The following is a 24,552-nucleotide window of genomic DNA, read 5'->3' as shown; positions in this document are numbered from 1 at the left end:
CTGCATATGTTGCAACTGCAGCTTGGATCTGACCCCTGGCCCAGGAACTCCATATGCTGCGGGGTGACAGAAAAATTAAAAAATTAAAAAAATAAATCCCCTCCAGACTCAATAAATCAGAATCTCTAGGCATGAACATTTTAAAAATTCCTCTTCCAGGAATTCCCGTCGTGGCGCAGTGGTTAACAAATCTGACTAGGAACCATGAGGTTTAGGGTTTGATCCCTGGCCTTGCTCAGTGGGTTAAGGATCTGGCGTTGCCGTGAGCTGTGGTGTGGGTTGTAGACACGGCTTGGATCCCGTGTTGCTGTGGCTCTGGTGTAGGCCGGCGGCTACAGCTCCGATTGGACCCCTAGCCTGGGAACCTCCATATGCCATGGGAGTGGACCTAGAAAAGGCAAAAAAAAAAAAAAGACAAAAACAAATAAATAAATAAATATTCCTCTTCCAGTAATTCTGATGGGTACCAGGTAAGAACCAGGGTCCTAAGCTCCTGAAAGCAGGACCTAGGCCTTCTCCTGTTGTCTCCTTATGAGGCTGGCAGGCAGAGAGTGGGCATTCAACCAGAGTGGCCGGTGCCTTGGCCATGCACCAGTCAAGTGGCTACAGTTAATTCCTTCTCTTGCCCAGCATGAAGGAGCACCCCTTACCTTGGAGGTGTCTCTCGGCTGCCATGAGCTGCCTTGACCTGGCCTGGTGGTGCTGGAGTCAGCCTCATGCCCTCCTCTGAGCGCCAAGCATCAGGCCTCCTGGACGATGTTCCTTGTCCTGCCTCCTGGTTGGTGAGGGCTTCACTGGACCTTTTGGGCACTGCAGACAATTCCAGGCCAGTCCCGGGGCTCTCGCTGGCTGCCCCAGGAGCCTGGGCTTCCACCTCTGAGGGCACCTGCGCTGGGCCAGGAACTCCATCTCCCTGCCCTGGTGACGCCTCTGCCTGGGTGCAGAGGCCAGATCCTACCCCTGGAGCACTGATGGGCAGCCGCCTCTCCACTGTCCCCTCTGGCAGGTCCACCTTCTGGCTCTCTACAGGAAAATAAGCAGAATAAAAATGCACTCCCATTTGGAGGAAACCATCCCAAAGATACCATAAAGAATTTGTAGGAAGTTCCCTTGTGGTGCAGTGGGCTAAGGATCTGGCATTGCCACACTGTGGTGTAGGTTACAACTGTATCACAGCTGCGATCACTGGCCTGAGGCACTTTGCATATTGTGGGCGTGGCCAACAAAAATTGCAAAGGGCCATTCAGGGCACCATGTTTATAACAGGCAGACTGGAAACAACCCAAATGACCATCAGGAGACTAGCTGATGAAATCAGGACATCACCCAAGGAGTGCTGCCCCGCCAGAAAAAAAGGAGAAATGAATATCTCCATGTGTGTTGGCCCTGGCGTGATTTCAGGATGTACCTTTAAGGGAGAAAAGCAACATGGAGAAGAGTGTAAGGTATGCTTCTGCTTGTCTAAGAAGGCAGGGGTGTGTGTGTGTGTGTGTGTGCATGCACATGCATGTAATATACCCACTTGGTGTGTGTGTGTTGGTGGGGGGGTTAGCACAAGGTACAGCACATGGAGGTTTCCAGACTACAGGCTGAATTGGAGCCACAGCTATCAGCCTACACCACAGCTCACAGCAACGCCAGATCCTTAACCCACTGAGCGGGGCCAGGGTTTGAACCCGCATCCTCATGGATACTAGTTGGATTTGCTACCACTGAGCTACCATGGGAACTCTGTAATATACCAACTTCTAATGTGGTCTAAAGAGACTGGACCTCAGGAGTTCCCGTCGTGGCGCAGTGGTTAACGAATCCGACTAGGAACCATGAGGTGGCGGGTTCGGTCCCTGCCCTTGCTCAGTGGGTTAACGATCTGGCGTTGCCGTGAGCTGTGGTGTAGGTTGCAGACGTGGCTCGGATCCTGCGTTGCTGTGGCTCTGGCGTAGGCCGGCGGCTACAGCTCCAATTAGACCCCTAGCCTGGGAACCTCCACGTGCCGCAGGAGCAGCCCAAGAAATAGCAAAAAAAAAGACAAAAAAAAAAAAAGAGAGACTGGACCTCAAAGGAAAAGTAAGACAAAAACTTTTCTAAATGGTTACATGTGCAGGGGAGCAAACAGGATGCTGGACTTCTCTTAACATACCTTGTTTTGTCAGTTTGACTTTGGAACCATGTAAGAGTCATGCAAAATTGTGAAAGAAAATTAAACTTTAAAAAAGCAATCCATTAACATTTAAAGCAAAATGAAATAAACCTAAGTATCAACTTGGTGGCATAACTGACACCAAGCTTACAATAGAAAGAAACTATTCCAAGTGACTTTATCTTTTTGGTTTTTTTTTTGTCTTTTTGTCTTTTTAGGGTTGCACCCACGGCATATGGAGGTTCCCAGGCTAGGGGTCCAATCAGAGCTGTACCCGCCGGCCTACGCCCGAGCCACAGCAACCCCAGACCTGAGTCGCATCTACGACTTACACCACAGCTCACGGCAACGCCAGATCCTTAACCCACTGAGCGAGGCCAGGGATCAAACCCGCAACCTCATGGTCCCTAGGCGGATTCATTAACCACTGCGCCATGACAGGAACTCCCCAAGTGACTTTAAAACAGCAATACGCAGTGGGGTATACAAAAAGAACTTTTAAAAAAGAACAAAAAGACAAAAAGAACTTTACAAAAAGAGGAAAAGAAGAGGCTGCAACAGGTTTTGAGTAATCACGTGGGTGGTGGTAGCGATGGTGGTGTTTTTATTCTGAAACTGTTAGGTGCGCATGTGGGATAAAGCAAACGGGGTTCCACTCACCTTCCCACGGCCCCCTGAGCTCGGCTTGCACGCCTCTGGTGCTCAGTGTGTGCTTTGGTTTTGCCCCTTTATCTTCTACTCGCTCTTTGTTCTAAAAGAATAACCATGAAAACCATCATCATCATCAATGTCACCGTTCAGGCCACAAGCATTTGTTGAGCACCTGCCATGCACCTGGAATAGAAGCACTTAGGTTATTTCACATAGTCTCGTAGTAATACCAGAAGGTACATAACTACCATTGCTATTTTAGAGATAAGGACACTGAGGCTTTCCCAAGGTCACCAGGTCCTTTTTATTTTATTTTATTTTTTGTCTTTTTGCCTTTTCTAGGGCTACTCCCGCGGCACACTGAGGTTCCCAGGTTAGGGGTCAAATCGGAGCTGTAGCCACCAGCCTACACCACAGCCACAGCAGATCCGAGGCACATCTGCGACCTACACCGCAGCTCACAGCGATACCGGATCCTTAACCCACAGAGCAAGGCCAGGGATCAAACCTGCAACCTCATGGTTCCTAGTCAAATTCGTTAACCACTGCACCAAGTCCTTTTTAATGGGTCATTGTCTGGCAGGTTAGAGGCAGACATAGCCCCTGACTGCATGATCTAAATAGATACAGTCTCGAAATACTAAACTAGAAAATCAATTTAACCTCCAAGTGTCAATTTAGATCCATCGGCCATGGTCATTACAGTGCTGGCTTAGATAGGATGCTGAAGTCAGGTAAGAGAGAGAATGTCACTATCGATTAATAATGTCTGCCAGGGAGCTGGGTGGGTGGACCCCATGGTCAACCCTTTATGGTACAGAACCCTAGAGCCAGACTGGGTTTAAATGCTACCTTCACCACTTGGCCAAGATGCTTAACTTCTCTGCTTCTCACTTTACTCATCTGTGAAATGGGGAGAATAATATTATATACTCGTAGAGCTAGAGGGAGGGTTGGGAGAGTTAATTTGTGGAATTTCCTGAGAAGTGCACCCAGCTTATGGTAAGTGCCTAGTAGCTTTGGTGATTTTGTCCTGCCTGAGACAGAGGGTAAGATCACTCGGAGCCCACCCAGAGGGGCTCTCAGCTACTCCTCCTTAACTGGATGGTCCATACCAGACCAGCACATGGGCTCATACTCCTGAAATCCCCCAGAGCTCCTGGTATTTCCAAGTGTAAATATTTCAAGATGGTCTAACCCTTGCTGCTTCTGAGCCTTGGACTGGTACAGCTCCTAAGATTCCTCATGGCACTTGTCACAGAAGCAGGTCTAGTCTCAGCCCAGAGACAGAAGGCCCTGTCTCCTGCCTTGGCTTCAGAGGCCCAACTTGGAGCCCAGAGTCCAAAAAGAGCTCAAAGTTTGGCTGGCATAGCATTCAAAATTTTTAAATTTGTTATCACCATTTTAAATCTAGGAGATATTTACATTAAAATCCTAAATTCCCTTTTGCGGTCATAGAATTGTTCTACATTTCGATCGTGGTGCAGGTTACTTGCGTAGAGATATTTGGTTAATTGTAAACTTAAAATGTGTATGTTTATGTATGTGTATTTATTGTACATAAATTACAAAACTTATTAGAAAAAAATTCTAGGAGCTCCTGTTGTGGCTCAGTGGGCTAAGAATCTGATGTTGCCTCTGCGAGGACGTGGGTTCAACTCCTGGCCTGGCTCAGTCGGTTAAGGATCTGGCATTGCCACAAACTGCAGTATAGGTCACAGATGCAGCTCAGATTTGACCTCCTGCCTGGGAACTTCCATGTGCCACAGATGCGGCAGTAAAATTAAAAAAGAAAAGAAAAGAAAGAAAGAAAAAGGAAGGAAGGAAGAAAGAAAGAAAAGAAAAAGAAAAAAATTCTAGGTTCTCAGCTCCTCTTGAAAAAAAAAGCTGAAGATCTGGCAACAGTAAGCCCACATGGCAAAAATCAGCTGGAGCAATTCTCTCCAACCAGGCACCATAGTCCTCACCTCTCTTGAACGTCTCCCTGACGCTAAGGACGAAGGTTAGCTTAGTTCCACTCTTTTTCCTCTGCTGTGCCCACTTCTCTCAATCCTGTTTTCGGCTCATGCCTTTGGGATGCCAGGACAGCAAGCTTTGCCCCCCCAATAGAAATAACATCATCACGGGAACACTTAATAAGTAAAGGCTAGCTTCTGTCATCATGATTTTCGCCAGCATCATCAGTGTGACCCAAATCCCTGCTCTGCAGAGACCTTTCTACAGACTCTGTCCTGCCACCCCCGTAGCTGGGGGAACTGGAAGCATTAGCACGGCCGCCTCCTGTTTCACCCACCAGTAGAGAGGGACTTGAACAGACTGTCCTTTGGCAGACCTTGCTGGGCTCACGCTGTCCTCTCCTTCCCTCTGTCTTTGAACGGAGGCGCGCGCACGCACGCTCGCGCGCGCGCACACACACACACACACACACACACACACACACACTCACACACACACGCTGGTTTGTTTTTTTAGTTTTTTTTTTCAGGGCTTAACATTTTGGTCCCTGCCTTGTCGGAAGCATCCAGAAGAAGGAAAAGAGACCCCAAACGCCTCAGCATCTGGAGGACTGAGCCCCTCCGAGCAGCTTGACTGTGGCTGCGCCCAGCCTGTCCTCCAAGAGAGAACACGTGGCTGCCAGTAACAACCTGATTCATTGTTCCACCAAATGCAGTGCCCCTGGGCACCCCCTCCTGCGCAGCAAGTGCTAAAACTGAACTGAATTCCACAAATAGCTACGTCCCATACTCTCCTAGGAAATACAAAGAGGGTGTCCAGAAAGTCTCCACAATGCACGGTTTTCAGCATCGACAATAGGCTGAAGAGCTGGGGCGAGTCTCTGACATCCCCCATGAGGCCAGCCCTGCCCAGCACACAGAGGGAAGCGGAGGCTTCATGGGTGGGTGCTAAGGAGCTGACAGCCTGACTGGAGACTAGATCCACAGCCCTATCAGGAGTTACTGACATGTGTATTAAACACAGACTGGGAGAGAGATCAATCCTGTGCCAGATCAATCACAGGCAAGAAATGGGTCAAGAACTCAGAAAACAGAAAGTTCCATGACTTCACTTTAAATATTTGCAACATGTGTGACAGCTAATTTCACCCATCTATGAGGAGTTCTTACAAATCAAGAAAAAGGCAAAAAGCTGAAATAGGAGAGATAAAGTCATGAGCAAACTAAAACTACAATGAGATAAATTGTTCTACTTTCAGTTATGTTTGAAATATTTCAGACTAAAAACTTTTCTAATTTTTATGAATTAAAAAGAGGCATAGAACCAATTGCCTTATTTGGCTCCTAACTCAAATAAACAAGCTATAAAAATAAATAAATCAGGAAGGTATAAGCTAATTATGGACATTTGAACACTAATTGGTAATATCAAGTTACTGTTTACCATCGTTTTTTCTGTTTACCTTTTAGATATAACAGTATTGGAATAATGTTTTAAACTAGTATTTAAAAGATCTAAATACTGAAATGCTTACAGAATAAATGATACAGTGTCTCAGATTTTCCTCAAAATAATCTGGAAAGAGAGAGGCTGGTGGGGAACACTGGCCTCCAGTTATGGGCTCAAGAATTTCATTATACTAATCTTTATTTTTATAAATGTTTGACTTTCTTTTTTTTTTTTTCTGTCTTTCGAGGGCCAAACCCACAGCATAAGGTGGTTCCCAGGCTTGGGGTTGAATCAAGCTGCAGCTGCCAGCCAACACCACAGACATAGCAACACAGGATCTGAGCCGTGTCTGCGACCTACATCACAGCTCACAGTAACGCCAGATCCTTAACCCACTGAGTAAAGCCAGGGATGGAACCTATGTCCTTATGGATGCTCGTCATATGCATTTCCACTGAGCCACGACAGGAACTCCCAATGTTTGACATTTTTAATACTAAAATGTATTAGTGGCTGGGGTAGCTGCCAGGGCATGGGTTCAATCTTCAGCCCGGCAGAGCAGGTTAAGAATGGCGCATTGTCACTGCTGTGGCTCAGGTCACTGCTGTGGCACGGGTTCAGTCCCTGGCCTAGGAACTTCCACATGCAGTGGATGTGGCCAATGCCTCCCCCCAAAATACAAGCATAATAAGATGTTTTCATTCACCAGACAGGCAAAGAATCAAAAACTGGATAAGATGCTTTGTTAGCAAAAATGAGGTGACAAATATTCTCACATGTTACTGATAGGAGACTAAATCAGAACAACTTCTTTGAAGGTTGGTTTGGATTTATTTTTAATTTATTTATTTATTTTGTCTTTTTGTCTTTTCTAGGGCCGAACCTGCAGCATATGGAAGTTCCCAGGCTAGGGGTCTAATCGGAGCTGTAGCCAGCAGCCTACGCCAGAGCCATAGCAACTTGGGATCCAAGCTGAGTCTTTGACCTACACCACAGCTCAGGCAATGCCGGATTCTTAACCCACTGAGCAAGGCCAGGGATCGAACCCAAAACCTCATGGTTCCCAGTCGGATTTGTTAACAACTGCGCCACGACCGGAACTCCTGGATTTATTTATTATATAAATTAACCCTTTGGCTTAGCATTGCCACTTCTATGAGTGTGTCATATAGATAAACACACTTCCATGGACAGTGACTGCATCATTATTTATAATAGCTAAAAATGAGAAATGATATAAACAAATAACATGTGCCTGATTAACAAAATTAAGACACATGATCAGAAACAGAGCTCTCCGCAACTTTAAGAAAAGAATAGGCATTCCAAGTGAGATGCAGCAGAAACGAACCCAATTAGTATCCATGAGGATGCAGGTTCGACTCCTGGCCTCATTCAGTGTGATAAGAATCCAGCATTGCCAGGGATTGTGGTGTAGATCGCAGAGGTGGCTCCGCTTCTGAGTTGCTGTGGCCAGCAGCTGTAGCTCTGATTCAGCCCCTAGCCTCGGAACTTCTATATGTTGCACATGCAGCCCTAAAAAAAAAAAAAACAAAAAAAAAAACAAAAAAAACAAGGAAGATTTCTCACTATAAATATGAAATAATGCCCCAAATATACTAGGTTAAATAAAAATCAAGACCAGTACAATGTGAATAACACTGAGTAAAAACGAAATAAAGAGAAAGATGTGTACGCCAACGTGCCTGGAGATAAAGAAACGTATCTGGAAGTTTTCAAAGGAACCTGGCTCCTATGGTTGCTTGGGAGCAGGGGTCTGGGGGCTGGAGTGGGGGGGTGGGGAGGGAATGGTTTTTACGACACGCATATATTAGATTTATTTTCTTTGTTAAAGCTGAGGTTGGCAGAGTTCCCATCGTGGGGCAGCGGAAACGAATCTGACTAGGAACCGTGATGTTGCAGGTTCGATCCCTGGCCTCGCTCAGTGGGTTAAGGATCCGGCATTGCTGTGGCTCTGGCCTAGGCCGGTGGCTACAGCTCCAATTAGACCCCTAGCCTGGGAACCTCCATATGCCACCAGAGAGGCCCTAAAAAAAGACAAAAAGAGAAAAAAAAAAAAACGATGAGGTTGGCTATTAGTGTCAAGAGCAGAAGGTCACATCTCCCCAGCAGGGAGCTCTGGAGAGGCTGCAAGGCAGGGAGGGGAAGGGGTCTGCAGAGCGAGTTCTGGCCTGGGTGGGGACGGGGAGAGAAGGCATCCTGCAGCCTCGCTCCTCAAAGTCTCAGTAGCCAAAGCAGAGTTAAGCACAGACCCCGTGGACCCCAACCTCTCTCTTGCCAGGGGCTGGGGGGAAACGGCAGGGCTCTGAAAGGGTGGCCCCAGGCCATCTGAGTGTTGCTAAGTGGCTGACCCTTAGCTGTTCCCAAACAGAGTGTTGCCTCTACACACCTCTCTCTCACACACACAAACACCCCCACTGCAGCCAAGCTTCCATTAGCCGGTGGGTTTGATTATGCAACGCTTGGGAACAGCCGCTCCCAGAAATGCCACACTCCACCCCCAGGCTCCGGCTCCTGCCTGGCCTGTGTCCCCATGCGTCACTGTCAACACTCATCTCCCCACAGGCAGCTGCACACTCTGCCCACTCTGGGACACAGCACAAGGTTGAGGATAGGAAGGGAGGGGGCTTTGGGTTTCTGAAGGGGAGGCTCTGTCAGGGTAACCTGATCCATCCTCACCTGCCTTCCAGCCCTGGTGTAAAAGAGAAGTCCCTGAGACGCCAAAGAAGAGTAACTGCCCTCCTCTCTCTAACAGCTCATCTGTCCCCCAATTCTACCCACCCTGCACAGCTCAGGGTCCCACGGTCCTCACCAGAGCACAGCCTCTCCCTTTCCCTGGGAAAAATCCACCTGTCCTGCCCTGTCTGGAAAGCCATCCATGACCTTTGAGGTTCCATCTTTCCTTTTTCCCACCACCTGGCCACGCAGGAGGCACGAGAGGGGACCACAGCCCTCCAGCCCTCCTAAGACCAGCTTCCTGGCCGGTCTCCCCATCAGGGCCCCGGAGCCTCCCTTCCAGCCAGAAGGGAAGCAGGAACCAACCTCCGCAGGGCCATCGGCCAGGCTTCCCTTCCTCCAGGGGACAGTCCCTTGCATGATGAAATCCACCACCTTCGAGTTCTGGAACACGGCCCCCACCAAAGCTATGGCCTTGTCCACGGCCACCACCATCCGGAAGAGGGCTTCCAGCCTGGCACCGTGCTGGGCGGCCTCCTGCCGCCCAGCCCTCACCAGCTCCAGGACCTCTGGCCACCCAGCCTGCGTGTCAGCTGTGGGAGCATATTCGGCCCCAGCCGGGCCCAGGACGCGGGAGGCCTCCAGCCGGTGCAGGCCTTGCTCCAGGTGGCCCATGCCTTGGTACACGCACTGCAGCTTCTCCGTGACATCTTCTTGGAAGTGTAAGAGTTTGTCAACCTTCTCATTCAGCATGTTAAGCTTTTTGTCCATGGTGGTTAAGCAGGCCTTGCCCAACCCCGGGAGCCCCTGGGCCCCTAGACTCTCCTTGGGGGCTCCTGACATCCTGATGAAGACTTGTCAAGGGCGAGGAATCGGGAGAGCCACAGATCTCTGGCTTTCACTTGGGCAGCAGTGGCTGGAAGTTCATTGTTTCTTTAGCTAAGGATCGCCTGGGTTGTTCAGGGAGCCCCAAGGACCAGGCTCTCTCTGAGCCGTTGTCTCGCTTATCTCCCACTGCGCTGTGGCCATGAGTGACGGGCTGGGCTTGGCCCAGGCCCTTCTCCTGGGGGGCCCCTTTGACATCATGGCAGCATTTAACATTCCTCTTTGAGAGGCTGCTGATGGGCAAATATTTTAAGAATCTCCCAGGGCAGGCAGGAGTTGGTGTAGCTGAAACTAAAGGTTAGGAAAAAAGGGATCCTTTAGGTAATGTCCTAAAGGCTGGACTCTACGAGGGGGCCAGGGGTCCCAGGGTGGAGGAAGGCCTTTAGAGGGCCAAAGCAGTGAAGAACAGATGGGGTGCCATCCGCCGCACACACTTCTAATTCCCAATGAGAAGCAAGACCAAAACAGAAAGAAATGTGAGCCCGTTCCACAAAGCTCTGACTCTGGCCATGATAGGAAATTTGATGCTTCTGCAAATTAATAAAAACACAATGTTGGTGCTGATGCCCCCAAAGAGGTTAGGCTGTCTGTGGGGTGAGTTTGCAAGTCCCTCCCCACCCGGGGCCCCCAGTCACTAGTCACCTGTACCTAAAAATAGAAAAGAGGGACAACGGCCTAGACTACTTGCCAAGTCTCATCCCGAAGGTCATGTTCCTTGCAGAAGCCTCTGGGGAACATCTGCTAGCGACCCTCCGCTCCCACAAGGTGCCGGTATCAGGCCCCCAGTCTCTTAACCAAACCGACACCCGCAGCAAGACCCTGGAGAGCAAGGGGGCCCGTGTTTCGTACGGCTTCCAAATGCTCTAGCCTCAGAAATCCTCAGTTCAAATGAAACTTTTATAGAAGCATCCATAAATATAGCAGACAGAAGTTCCCTTGTACAGAAGCGGGTTAAGGATCCGGCATTGTCCCTGGAGCGGCTCAGGTCACTTCTGTGATGTGGGTTCAGTCCCTAGCCCTGGAATTTCCACATGCCATGGGCAGGGCCAAATAAATAAATGAAGAAGGACAGCAGATAAAAGGACATGCTCGAGCTGACACGAAGGTGGGGCCCGAGGGGCACCACAGAGCCCGAGGCTGCCCCAAACCCACTGATAACACCTGTATCTGGGCCCTCAGAGGAAACAGAGCCAGCGGAGGGACTCTGTCCAAGGTGGCCCCAGCACATGGCCTTCTGAGGCTAGCTCAGCTGTGGTCAAGGCCGGCCCCGGGGAGAGGAAGGTTAGCACGCTCTAAACTTCCTGCTTCTGAATAAAAGGCGTGATGAGAATCAATTTTGACCTGGAACTGTGACACCTAAAGGACTTTGAGGTCATGTTGTTGTCTTAAGCTGCAGGTGAGCAGTAAACACAGTGTGCTATCTACACAAGTGAGGCTTGACCACAGACCCCTTGCCACCCACCCTCTGTCGGGACCACTGCGCTTAGCAGCCCCGGTGGAATCCAGACCCACTTCTGGGAGCACCGTCCAGGTGTCACTGGCGGAATGGCCCAGAGCAAAGGAGCGCGAATCTCTTACATTCGCTGTGATTTCAAACACATAAACAAACTCTGCTTGGAAAAAGAAATGTGGAACACACCAGTCTCCAGTTCCTCTTTGGGCTTCCCTGTGCACTTCAGCAGGACCTCATCTGCCACAGAAAGAAAACTAGCATCTGACGAGGGAATCTGACTCACTCTGCAGTTCCTGCTTAATACTTTCCTGTGGAACTACAGTTCCCTTGATCCAACCTTGGGAAGTGGCTGCCTAGAGACATTTCTGGAAGTCGAACACCCAGCACAGCATCTGTCCTATAGGAGGTGCTGATCATCTTTGTAAAATGAAGTTCCCCCCCAGTCTAAAGAAACAGATGGAAATCTCTCTGAGCGAGCTCCCAGCAGCGCTGGAACAGGCTGCGTCCCTATGGCCGCTGCTCCAGAGATCTTCAGAGCAGCCTGCATCCAGGCAAGTCCTAGATTAATAAAGCCTGGAAAGATAGCTTGAAAGTCCAGATGAACACAAAGGACACAAATAAATGTCCCCTACACATATTTATATCAAAACCTAATTGTTTAAATTACCAAAGGATTTGCCCCAGGTCTCCCTTAAGCAACAAGAGATTGCAAGGCAGCTGGTTTACTACAAACCAGGCTGCTGGTCCTCCACTCTCCCAGAACCACCTTAAAATCCCCTGAGGCCAGAACAGTGCCTCTTTGTCTTGTCTTATCCCCAGGCACGCCAACATGCCTGGCACATGGGTATTCAAAACAATTGTGTGGAAGGAATGAACTAGGGAGGCTCCAACAGGAGCAGGAGGCTGGGCTGACCATTGGAAGAATCGTGGAAGGAGGAGGCAGCAGCTGGGGTTTCCCAGAACAATCAAGAGTACAAACGGAGTTCCCGCTGTGGCTCAGTGGGTTAAGAATCTGACCACAGTGGCTAGGGTTAGTGTGGGGGAACAGGTTCAATCCCCAGCCCAATGCAGTGGTTGAGGGATCTGGCATTGCCGCAGCTGCAGCATAGGTTGCAGCTATGGCTTGGATTCAGTCCCTGGCTCGGAACTTCCATATGCTGCAGATGACGCCATCAAATTAAAAAAAAAAAAAAAAGTACAGAGCAGGAAGCCCTGACAATTCCCAGAAGTAAGCTCTGGGAGTCTCTGGGAGAAAACTCAGAATGTGCCAACAGGACAGGTTCTTAAGCCTCTTTGATGCAAAAGAGCAGCCAGGAGGCCAGCTTTGAACCCTTTCCACTTCTTGGCCTACAGAAGAAGTGAGTTTATGAGCAGGTGGGTTCTCTGAGGGCCGATGCACGGCTTCTCTCCAGCTCCCCCAATTTATGGGCACACACAGCAGGAGCCATGGATGACACTTTTAGGGCAATGGTGCCTGTGCAGAGGATGCAGGAGGCATTCCACCCACCAAGTCAAGAGAACACAGATCAGAGAAGAGGTGGCCAAGCTGGACGGACACTGAGTAGCAAGTGCAAGACACTTCACCTTTCCTGGGGGAGGACGTCCTGATGGTCCACCCCCAATAAAACACAGGCTGACCTCAGTTTGCCATAGGCTGGGGTCAGTATGCACTGAACCCTCAGTTTCCTCCCTCGCCTTTCTGGTGACAACCAGCTTTCCCTGAAGAACCCCAGGGAGGCCACAGACCCTGAGACGCCAGGTGGAGGAAGAGGGGCACAGAAATGCAAGGCCGAGGAGTCCATCCAAAGCCATGGCCCTCCTCCTCCCCGCCCTCCCTACACATCAGAGAGCTTCAATGGCCCACAGTACAACCTTCTCTGCACTGACTTTGGGGTCCCTTGGGAGCGCCCCATCTGATCCTCAACAAAGCCAAAAACACCCACCAGGTTTTTGTGCCTTATTCTGAAATATGCACAGACAAAAAGGAACGATCACTAGGTAGCCAAAGGAAGCCCCCAAGATGGAAAGGAGAACCCCAAACAAATAAACAGGAATGTAATTGTGGAGGAAACGAAGAAAACAAAAAAATAGAAGGAATTTTCCCAAAAGGCTCTCATTAGTAACCACAGAAAAGTGTGAAAGGCTCTTCCAACCATTAAAAAAGAAGAGGGCATTGGGGGAAAGAACAAATATAAAATAAAAGAGAGGGCCTGGAATTATGAATACCAATGTTAAGATTTAAAAATCCAATATCGGGAGTTCCCGTAAGGGCGCAGTGGTTAACGAATCTGACTAGGAACCATGAGGTTGAAGGTTTGATCCCTGGCCTCACTCAGTGGGTTAAGGATCCGGCGTTGCCATGAGCTGTGGTGTAGATCGAAGATGAGGCTCTGATCTGGTGTTGCGGTTGCTGTGGCTGTGGTGTAGGCCGGCAGCTGTAGCTCCAATTGGACCCCTAGCCTGGGAACCTCCGTATGCTGCAGGTGTGGCCCTAAAAAGCATAGTAATAATAATAATAATAATAATAATGTAATAATAATTTGATATCGGTACTAGAAAACAAGGTTAAGATAATCTAGAAAACAGAACTGAAATATGAAGATGTGTACATTATGAGAGAAAGAGAAGAGACACAGTTAATCCAGCAGGGCCCACATCTAATTAACTGGAGTTTCAAGGAAGAAATGAAAGAAAAAGGGAAGGAATTTATCAAAGAAATACCACAGACACTATGCAATTTTAGATCGGAGGAATAAACAGAAGATTATAAAAGCTCTCTAAAATTTAAAAGAAAAAAAATCACATACCAAAGAACTAGAATCAGAATGACATCCGACTTATCCCAAAAACACCTGGATGTGGCAAGACAGGTTGGTTGTAAAATTCTAGACTGGAGAGCATTTCTCCTTGGAATTCTGTGAGACACTGTGCCACTGTCAGAGGACAGAATGAAGGGTTTTAAGACCTGCAATTGTAAACAATTGTTTACATCTTTGTTTGTCGTTGTGGTTGTATTTTTGGCTGTGCCCATGGCATGCAGAAGTTCCAGGGCCAAGGACTGAACCCTTTCCACAGCTGTAGCCTGAGCCACAGCAGGGACAACACCAGATCCTTAACCCACTGAGCCACCAAAAGATGCAAAAGTTTCCTATGCACCTTTTTTAAGGAAGCTGCTTGGAGGAAAACTCCAGCAAAAGCAGGAATTAAACAAACAAAACAGAGCTCCAGAAAACAACAGCTTTACCCTAGGCCCAAAGTTGAAGCAGGAGGACGGAGAGTCCCCAAAAGGAAGGACTTCAGGGGAGAAAAAAAAGAGTATATAAAATATAATTAAAGACATGTAGTAAAATGTTCAGAGCCTGGGGCCTGGCATCAGACTACCTGGATTTAACTCTCACCTCTGCCAGTTATTAGGCAGAATCGTGGGCCAGTTTATTTAACCTTTCTGAGTCTGGATTTCCTGGGCTATAACATAACAACAACAAGCACACTTCATGGAGTTGTCAGGAGGGTCACGTGAGAATGCTCGCAGGGCACCTGGAACAGAGCTTGGCACACAGTGAGTGCCCGAATGTCAGCTGTTGGTACGATGCTGGAGATGGCCAAGGGGGAACAGAAGGAATCAGAGACTCCAAAATCAGAGTTCTCACAGGAAAGAAGGAAAGTAAAGTACAAGATTGAACTTTCAGCGAATAAGATTTACATATTATAATATTACACTATAGGTATTATATTATACCATCATCAATACTTTATTCAGTTAAGCAGTGATATGTTTTATGAGGGTCGGGAAAGGAAAATGGGGAGAGTTAAATCTTCATTTATCTGAAGAAGAAGTCTTTTGATAGGGAATGAAATTGATGAGGGGAGAATTGGAGGCAAATACCAGGAGACGAAGCTCAAAGACTTCAGGAGCTGGCCGCCGGGGAGCAGGAGAGGAAGCAGGCTTTGCGGAGCTCAAGGGCACCACATCTGCGGGCGGCGGTTGTGTGGTAGACGTCCCAGATTTGTAGATTTAGTACAAGTGTGGCAGCACAGGGTCTTGTTCTAACAAAATCAAATAGCCTGACAGTTTTCTGAGAGATGGAGGCCATGTGTCTTTTTTTTTTTTTGCCTTTTCTTGGGCTGCTCCCGCGGCATATGGAGGTTCCCAGGCTAGGGGTTGAATCGGAGCTGTAGCCACCGGCCTACGCCAAAGCCACAGCAACACGGGATCCGAGTCGAGTCTGCAACCTACACCACAGCTCACGGCAACACCGGATCCTTAGCCCACTGAGCAAGGCTAGGGATCGAACCCGCAACCTCATGGTTCCTAGTCGGATTCGTTAACCACTGCGCCACGATGGGAACTCCCAGAGGGCATGTGTCTTGAGGAAAGGTGTACTTTCCTTCTTCCCCATCTGAGCGCCCGTGTGGGTCAGCTGCATGCCTGGAGTTTACCTAACCTCTCTGAACGCAGCTTTCCTCGTTTGTAAAGGGGGCTCATAACAGTGCAGTAACCTCAGGGCTGTTTGAGTATTTGTATAAGTCAAACACTCAGCACAGCACCCGGCCTGTGACACGTCCACGAAAACGGTAGAGACTGGAACTCACCCACCCTCCCCCAATGCCCAACCCCACCCCCAAGCCAGTCAGCCATCAAGGATGGCAGTGTACTCAGTCACCTCTTTGGGGTGGGGGGAGCAGGAGGAAGGGGGTGTCTTCTTAAGTCAGCTCCCCCAGCCGCCTGGCCCAGCCTGGCCCCCTCCCCTGCATGCACCATTGGCTGGCGTGCATGGTCAGTGCAAAGACGTCCTCCGTGAAGCCGTGCTTAAGTGTGAAAGGAAATCAGAGATGAAGGAGGACCTAAGCAGGTCTCGCAGGGTTCAATGTGGACAGCGGGGTTGGCTGCCTTGTCTGCCTGGCACATCTTGCATTATTAGTCAGGAAAGGCCCCGCGCTGACCATCCCCAGGCTGCACCCTTCAATCAAAGCTTCCTGGTGATGGAGTTTCTTGGTCTAAGAGGACCCAGATCTGGGGAACAATTGTCACCGAGACTCCCTTAGTCCCGTGATGCTAACAATCACATCCCAGGCTCCTACTTCAAAGCAGCCCAGCCTGCTTACCGCAAATATCTGGGTGTAATCCGACGCCCGCTGCTGGCCTCTGGTGCTGGGACTGCGAAGTGTCAGAGGGGGGCACAGAGTCCCCATCCTGCTGCTGCTGCTGCTGCTGCTGCGGCTGTGCCAACCCAGTGTTTACTCTGCCTAGAGATGCCCGACTGCGTGGAGCCCTAGGAACGAGGTGGGCCAGCCGGCCGGGATGACTTCTCTAGAACTCAGTCCGCAGATAAGCCTGGCATTTCCACTTATCTCTGAGCCTGCCCAGGGCCCCAGAGGCATCCAAGGCTTCACTCGGTTATCTGCTTTGCTGGGCGGTATCTGCCTCCCCGGGGGCCTACTTCCTGCATCACTTAGCGGAGCGTCCAGTGTGAAACAAACACCGTGTGGTCCGAGGAGAGAGGAAAGAAAAAGGGAGTCCTAGGATAGAGCTGACTTGAGTTCAAAAGCCAGAATCCTAGGGCAGGGGCCCAGATGCACTGGGACTCCCCACAGCTTCAAGCAGCTCTCTGGGACAGAGCAAAGCCCAGAGGAGCCCAAGAGTGGATGGCTTTCTTCACGGGGACTGCTTGCATCCTGGCTGGGAACCTGGTGACTTATCTCCAGGCTGGGAGGGACCAGCTATTGCCTCTTCACGTAAAACTTAGGAAGCAGCAAAGACAATGAGAGCCCCTAAAGCGGGGGACAGGCGCAGGGAGGGAGAGGGCCAGGACCTGCGGCTTCTACAGAACAAGATGCCAAGCTTCAACTCAGCTATTGCCCTCAGGGAGGCTCTCTGGACAGATCTTCCCAGAGTTCCCCGGGGGGAGGCCAAGCCCTCCACACACCCTGGCATGTATGGGCAGAGACAGACACACACACAGACAGACGGGCAGATACACACGCCTTTCCCTCCAGGAGCCCCACCTCGCCTGGCCTGGCTGACAGGAATCAGAGAAAGAGCTTCGGGCTTTTGAGATTAGCTTGCTTTTCTGAGCCTGACCATGACCATGCTAAGCACTTAAGCTGCAGATGTCTTACATATACCTTGCTCCAACCCTATAGGGTAGATGACTATTTATCATCCCCATTTTACAGATGGGGATTGATCTAGAGAACACAAGCGGCTCACCCGAGTCCACACAGCCAGATAATAATGGAACTGGAATTCTAGCTCAGGTGGATAACACACCGTCTTGCCACTTTGTAGAGTGATTCTCCATTCTCACTTTGTCTCTGAGACCCAGAGAGGGGAAGGGACTTTCTGAAGCTCACACGAGTAGGTCAGAGACAGAGACAAGACCAGGGAGCCAAACTGTGGCCCTGAGTGGCCCTGGGTTTGAGAAGGGCGGGTGTCTCGTGAAGCTGGTCTCTGCCCACAGGCTCAGCTCTGACAGTGGGCTGAGGAGATGAGGAGGGGGGCCACAGGGCAGGGACCCCAAGATGCTGTACTGGCTGCCTGTTCTTTCATAGAAAAAATGTCTACAGCTTGTCTCCTCTGGCCACCCAGAGAGACAGCCACGGTCCTGCCAGGATGAATCCAGGAACTGTGCTTGGGAATAAAACCAAAGTCAAGTTGGCCTCTCTGAAGCAGAGAGGGACAGGACAGCTGCATGGAATTCTGGCCTGGGCTTCAGGAAAGTCTTCTTTAGCTCTCAGGCGGCTGGTGGGTTTGCTCCCAGGATCTCCTGTCTGTGGTCAGCATTCGTACCCCCAGTTGAAGGCTTTCTATGTCGTCACTTCCTTTCCCACATGCCTAGTCAAAATTATTCCCTGCCAAGCACAGTCAGAAGGAATCAGCCTGGAAATACCAGAGAAGAACAAAAAGCACCCTCAGGAGCCAAATCCACACCAGCAGCTACTCATTCATTCAACATTTACAGAGCAACACTTATTAGGAATCTCTAAAAGCACTATTATTTATCAAGCATTTCCATGGGCCAGGCGCTGTGCTACGTCTTTACATAAATTACCTTTTGTTCCTCACAGCAATTCTCAAAGGAAGAGCCTGCTCTCCCCATTTTGTAGACAAGTAAACTGAGGCTTGGAATGAAGCCACTTTCCAAAGTCAGTGGATATCAATGCAGGCGGCCAGACACCTGAGTCTGCTTACAGATGAAAGGGATCTCACTAAAACATTTTTTTTTTCTTTTTTGTCCGCCCCGAGGCATATGGATTTCCCCAGCCAGGGAACAGATCTGAACCACAGGTGCAGCCTAAGCCACAGCTGTGGCAATGCCAGATCCCTAACCCATTATGCCGGGCCAGGGATTGAACCCGTGTCCCAACCTGTTGTGCCACAATGGGAACTCCTAACCGAAACATCTTGTCTAGAACCTAACTTTGCCTCTCGGGGCTGAATTTGCCAACTGCCAATTCAGATACACGATTGTATTTGCAAGTTGGCACTCAGCCAACCTGTTTCATGCCCACATACTGTATTGCCCGCCCTCCTACCAGCTCACACTGGTAAAGTGTCTCTGCCTGCAAAGTGCTTTGATGTGTGCTCACACTTATACCTACCTGAGGAGCATGAATTATGATTCTATTTTTTTTTTTAACCGATACACCTGCAGTATAAGAAGTTCCCAGGCTAGAGGTTGAATTGGAGCTGCGGCTGCAGGTCTACGCCACAGTCATAGCCACACATTGGATCCGAGCCACATCCAAGATCTATGCTGCAGCTTGCAGCAACACTGGATCCTTAACCCACTGAGTGAGGCCAGGGATCAAACCCCCAACCTTGTGGACACTATATCGAGTTCTTAACCTGCTGATCCACAATGGGAAATAATCCTTATTTTACTCATAAAGAGACTGAGGCTCCCAGAGAGAGTCGGTGGAGAGCTGGCCTTGGCCTCAGGGCCTGTGTTCACTGCAGTAAGTAAGGTTTCTGACCACAAATACTTGCACACACACACACAATCACTTTGGGTCCCCCAAATCACCTGGCCTGACAGGAATGAAGGAAGGGGCTGCAGGCTTTTGATATTAGTTCATTTTCTGAGTCTGACCAGGGCAGTCTCTATGCTAAGCACTTTAGCTACAACGTTTTATTTTTTGGTTTTTGGTTTTTGTTTAGGGCTCCACCAGCAAGTTCCTAGGCTAAGGGTCAAATCGGAGCTGTAGCTGCTGGCTTACACCACAGAAACAGCTCATACCAGATCCGAGCCTCATCTGTGACCTACTCCACAGCTCATGGCAACACCGGATCCTTAACCCACTGAGCGAGGCCAGGGATCGAACCCACGTCTTCACGGATACTAGTTGGCTCAGTACTGCTGAGCCACAACAGGAATTTCCTATCTTATTGAAACCCCGTGATTGTGCTGACACTTAGGAGCTCAGAACTCTGCTTGTGTTATGGGAAACTCAGAAAGTCTAGGCAGGGGCAAACTTAATGCACTGGAACAACGAGAAAGTGGGATTATCACTGACCACAGAGTGTGAAGCATGTGGGCAGGATGGGGCGAAATTACGTGATGGAGCATTGTGTCCAGCCTTCCTGTATATGATAGAAAGAATTTTGTCTGCATCTGCTCCAATTCTCCCCCTCGGTCTATCTGTACCCTCTGAGGAGAGCCTGGTCTCAAAACTTGTGGTATTGGATCTGAGGAATGGAGGAGAGATCTGAGATCTGGAGAAGAGAATTTGGTGAGCTGGGTAGCAAAGCACCAAGATGGAGAGAGGGAAAGAGGGGAGAGAGAGAGACATAGAGCAGGGACTGGGGTTGGGGAGCAGCAGACCTGGGGCAGCCCCACGATGCGAGCAAATGGGTGAGAAAAGAAGGGAGGGCTTGGAGACGCGTGTGCTGCAGCGTGTGAATGGTCAAGGGAACTGTGAGGAGGGTGGCAGGGTGGCCAGCCCTCCACAGACCCGAGTCTTTAGGGTGTAAGAAGGAGGTGAAGAAATTGGGGACAATGGAGTTCCCGTCGTAGCGCAGTGGAAACAAATCCAACTAGTATCCATGAGGGTGCGGATTCAATCCCTGGCCTGGCTCAATGGGTCAAGGATCCGGTGTTGCGGTGAGCTGTGGTGTATGTCACAGACGCAGCTCAGATCTGGTGTGGCTGTGGCTGTGGTGTAGGCTGGCAGCTGTAGCTCCAATTCTACCCCTAACCTGGGAACATCCATATGCCATGGGTTCGGCCATAAAAAGCAAAAATAAGAAAGAAAGAAAAAGAGAAAGAAAAAATTGGGAAAAAATGGGCACAGTAAAAGGACTTCTTGGAGGAAACAAGCTTGAGCTGAGCCTTGATTGATGGATGAGATTCGGGGAGGCCAAGGGAAGGGTGGTTGGAGTGAGGGTACAGAGTGAACAAGCCCCACATGGGGCCTGGAAGATGGGAGTGACAGCGCAGAGACTGGCCTTGGGTAGGGAGGTATCAGTGGAAGCCAAATGATTCAGCAGGCAGGACCCTTAAGAAAGTGGACCTTCCCCAGAAGACAAGCAGAGACATTTAGACCCGAAGCAGCAAGATAAAGGAACAGTCATCCTGTGGAATGTTTCCAGGTGGGAACTGACATGATAATACTAGTGTCTAAGGATGGATGGAATAATTACATAAGTGTAGGGGACAGACTCAGTGGTGACACAAAACCACTTCTGAGTTTTTTGTTTTTTGCTTGTTTCTTTTTTTTTTTTTTTTTTTGGTCTTTTTAGGGCTGCACCCGTGGTATATGGAAGTTTCCAGCCTAGGGGTCAAATCAGAGCTGCAGCTGCCAGCCTACACCACAGCCACAGCCACGCCAGATCCGAGCCTCATCTGCAACTTACATCACAGCTCACCACAACATGGATCCTTAACCCACTGAGCCAGGCCAGGAATTGAACCCTCATCCTCATGGATACTAATTAGGTTTGTTACTGCTGAGCCATGACAGGAACTCCACCACTTCTGGGATGCTTTATATCCTGGGTGTTGGCTGCACTGGAACATGCCCGTGTGCAAACAGGTCTGCAGTATTCAATTCAGTGAGCTCTAAGATCTGTGCGTTGTGCTGCATGTAAGCCCTACCTTCATCAAGTTCTGTTAGTATGAAAAAAGGGGAGGAAGGGGGGACGGGTGGACCTGCCAGCAGGGGGCAAATGGACTGGGAGGGCACTGGCTCATCATCTGCTAAAATCAGCAAGTGTTTACCAGTTCTGGGATCTGCGCTGTTGCCAAAACACAGGAGTGCTAAGGAAGCGGAGTGACATCTGAGAGAACAAGTCTTTAAATTTCTTTTGCACGTGCTGACTGACGTCCTGAGGCCCTCATTCCACCACCCGGCCTGCCCACAACAGAAGCAGGACCCCTCCCCACTGTGGGCCAGACCCTGAGGAGGTGAAGACCTCACCCCCAAAGCAGGTCACAGAACAGCAAGTACATACATTAGCATCCCACTTTTATTTACAATAAACACATACGGGGGGGGAGTTCCTTTCATGGCTCACTGGTAACAAACCCGACTAGTATCAATGAGGACTCGGGTTTGATCCCTGGCCTTGCTCAGTGGGTTAAGGACCAGGCATTGCCTTGAGCTGCGGCTCAGATGCCACGTTGCTGTGACTGCAGAGCTACAGCTCCGATTGTACCCCTAGCCTGGGAACTTCCATTTGCTGCAGGTATAGCCCTAAAAAGCAAAATAAATAAATATATAAATACATAAATAAGAAATAAAATATACATATATGGGGAAGTTCCTGGTGGCCCAGTGCTTAGGAATCCGAGCTTTAACTGCTGTGGCCCCAGGTTCAATCCCTGGCCTGGGAACTGAGATCCCACCCACATCAAGCCACTGCATGCTGCAGCCAAAAATATCAATAATAAAATAAATAAAATATACTCATATGTCAGTATGGTTAATTCTGTAGGAGAGAATTGCAGATGATCTTTATTTTCTACATTTCATTTATATAATTATTCTAATTTTAAGTGTATTGTTTGTGTTATTAAAGCAGTTTATTTATAATAGGTACCATTCACCTGGCCCCACAGGAATTATTCCAGACAGACAATATGTACCAGAGAGACGTTTAATTAATCAAGAACAGAGTGACAGACTCCCTCAGGAACCCAGCTGAGAGAAAACAACATTTAATAACCTTATAGGGAGATCTGAGGTCAATTGCTCAGCCTTAAATGAACAGAACAAATGTATATATAACAGACGCAGGACTCTCCAGAAATAATAAACCCCTGGGAGAGAGAGCAACACTTCCTCTCTGCGCTTTGTTTTTTAAATAGATTTTGCCCCTTTCCAACCTGGGAACAAATGTTCCAGGCACCTCATAAACTATACGGAAGAATTATTGGGGGGATTTTTTAGTGCAAAGTTGACAAACATTTGGAAACCATCAATGACCACAGCATTCTCAGATAATCTGAGTGCCCACTTAATCACAGCAAGGTTTGAAAACAGTTTTGAAGTCTGAATTACACATGCAATTCCCCCAAATCTGCACAAAAACAAAGACAAGTCCATGCACTTAAAATTGTTAGTTTTTATTACTGTTTGCTTTTTGGTCACACTCTAAATGTGTTTTCCGGAGAATCTACTCAAGCCTAATGCACCTGCTGAAAACACACACACACAGTAAGTTTAACCTCTGCACTTACATACCACCTTCCATCCATGGATCTTGAGTGGGCTGTCAGAAATGTTTTCATAAGTCCCCAGTGAGATGGGTAAATATTGTTACCTCCATCTTATATGCAGATAAACTTAAACATGGGGCCAGCTAAGTGGCTTGTCAACGGTTATAACCCAAGACGAAATCCATGCAAGCCAACTTCTAGTCTCCCTTCCTCTGCTGACTGTGCCTTTGAGCTTCGTCGTTGGCCCCCACTTAAATCATGCTCTCAGACCATTGTTTCCCGGGTGATGGAGGTGGCATTCTATTTCCTGCCCTGAATCTGGCCGGGGGCCCTGGCGGCACCGCATTTAGCCACAAGTGCATCAGCCTTGCGTGAGTGGGTACAGCTTGGCTCCTTGGAAACCTAAGTGGCATGTGTCAGCTGGCACCGGTTTGCTGAGAGCCACTCCAGGCCACGCTACTAACTCCTTCATCACTAGCTCAGAGCAGCCCATAATGAAGGCAATGACGTCTCTCCAGGAGCCAGGTGAACAAATGGAACGGCTCAAAGGCAAACCCTCTGGCTGGAGGTCGGTGAGGAAATAACCCTTACATGCCTGGGACCCAGGCCCTGAGTCCAGTCCCAACTCTAGCCTGCTCTTTCCTCTGGACAGAGTGTGATGGTCACTGATTACATTCCTGACAGGCGACTGAATTTACACGTCCCGTTTCCAGCTGCAGGGTTTATTTTTATGGTTCATTAATTAATGTGTCCTGGAATGACCATTCAGAATCAAATTAATGTGTCCTAGAATGACCATTCAGAATCACCTCCAGAAGAAGAAGAAAGTTGCTGGGACATCCATCAGGCAATCAGAGTTACCACCTGAAAAGTCACACTTAGAAATTAGGAGCGGAGATTTTTTTGTGAATTGTCTCCCATTTGGTCAGTAAATGCCATATACTCTTTTTTTTTTTTTTTTTGTCCTTTTTAGAGTCGCACCCTTGGCATATGGAGAATCCCAGGCTAGGGGTCAAGTCAGAGCTGCAGCTGCCGGCCTACACCACAGCTCACAGCAACGCCAGATCCTTAACCCACTGGGCAAGGCCAGGGATCAAACCTGCGTCCTCATGGATAGTAGTCAGATTCGTTTCTGCTGAGCCACGACGGAAACTCCTACTGTCATTTTTAATTAGTTTCAACTTCTTTGCCTCTAATAAGTCCCTGTTAACCTTACTGGAAGGTCATGTGCATCACAGGAACTAGACGCTGGGTTGGCTGCCCTTCCTGCCCACCTGCTCCCAAAGCGCCGCGTACATATTCCCATCAGATCCTGTGAGCGAGAGCAACAACCCTGCCGAGCACTTACCTTGTGCCAGGCACCCTGCCCAGCACTTCACTTTTTTTTTTTTTTTTAAATTCTAGGTATTACCATTAATATTCTCATTTTAGAGATAAGGAGGTCATGAAGTCACTGTATTGGTTTCCTGTGATTGCTATAACAAATTACCACAAACTTGTGGCTTAAACCAACAGAAACTTATTCTCCCACAATTCTGGAGGCCAGAAATCTGAAACCAGTATCACTGGGCCAAACCAAGGGGTCACCGGGGCTATGCTTTCTCTGGAGGCTCCAGGGCAAGAGCGTTCCTTGCCTTTTCCAGCATCTGGGAGCAGCTGGC

At 49.0% G+C, this 24,552-nt stretch overlaps 1 protein-coding gene across 4 annotated transcripts in view; it reads right to left on the bottom strand.

The window, feature by feature from the left end:
* Positions 1 to 23,800, bottom strand: part of MYLK3 (myosin light chain kinase 3) — a 68,589-nt gene extending 44,789 nt beyond the window's left edge. The window contains exons 1-3 of one of the 4 annotated variants that reach the window (XM_047792541.1): positions 22,913 to 23,800; positions 2,801 to 2,891; positions 651 to 1,023 (exon numbers count right to left, since the gene is read on the bottom strand). In XM_047792541.1, the coding sequence (XP_047648497.1) occupies positions 651 to 1,023; positions 2,801 to 2,891; positions 22,913 to 22,963 (515 nt within the window). In that variant the 5' untranslated portion in view covers positions 22,964 to 23,800. Of the gene's footprint in view, positions 1 to 650; positions 1,024 to 2,800; positions 2,892 to 9,259; positions 9,934 to 16,337; positions 17,806 to 22,912 lie in introns of those variants that run through there. The other 3 variants (XM_047792542.1, XM_047792540.1, XM_047792539.1) reach the window with 3 other exon arrangements.
* Between the last annotated feature and the right edge of the window lie 752 nt (positions 23,801 to 24,552).

This window comes from Phacochoerus africanus, chromosome 8 (genome assembly GCF_016906955.1).
Source record: "Phacochoerus africanus isolate WHEZ1 chromosome 8, ROS_Pafr_v1, whole genome shotgun sequence".
Classification (NCBI taxonomy): Eukaryota; Metazoa; Chordata; class Mammalia; order Artiodactyla; family Suidae; genus Phacochoerus; species Phacochoerus africanus.
Note: the sequence above shows the minus strand (reverse complement) of the source record. Positions and strands in the feature narration are given on the sequence as shown.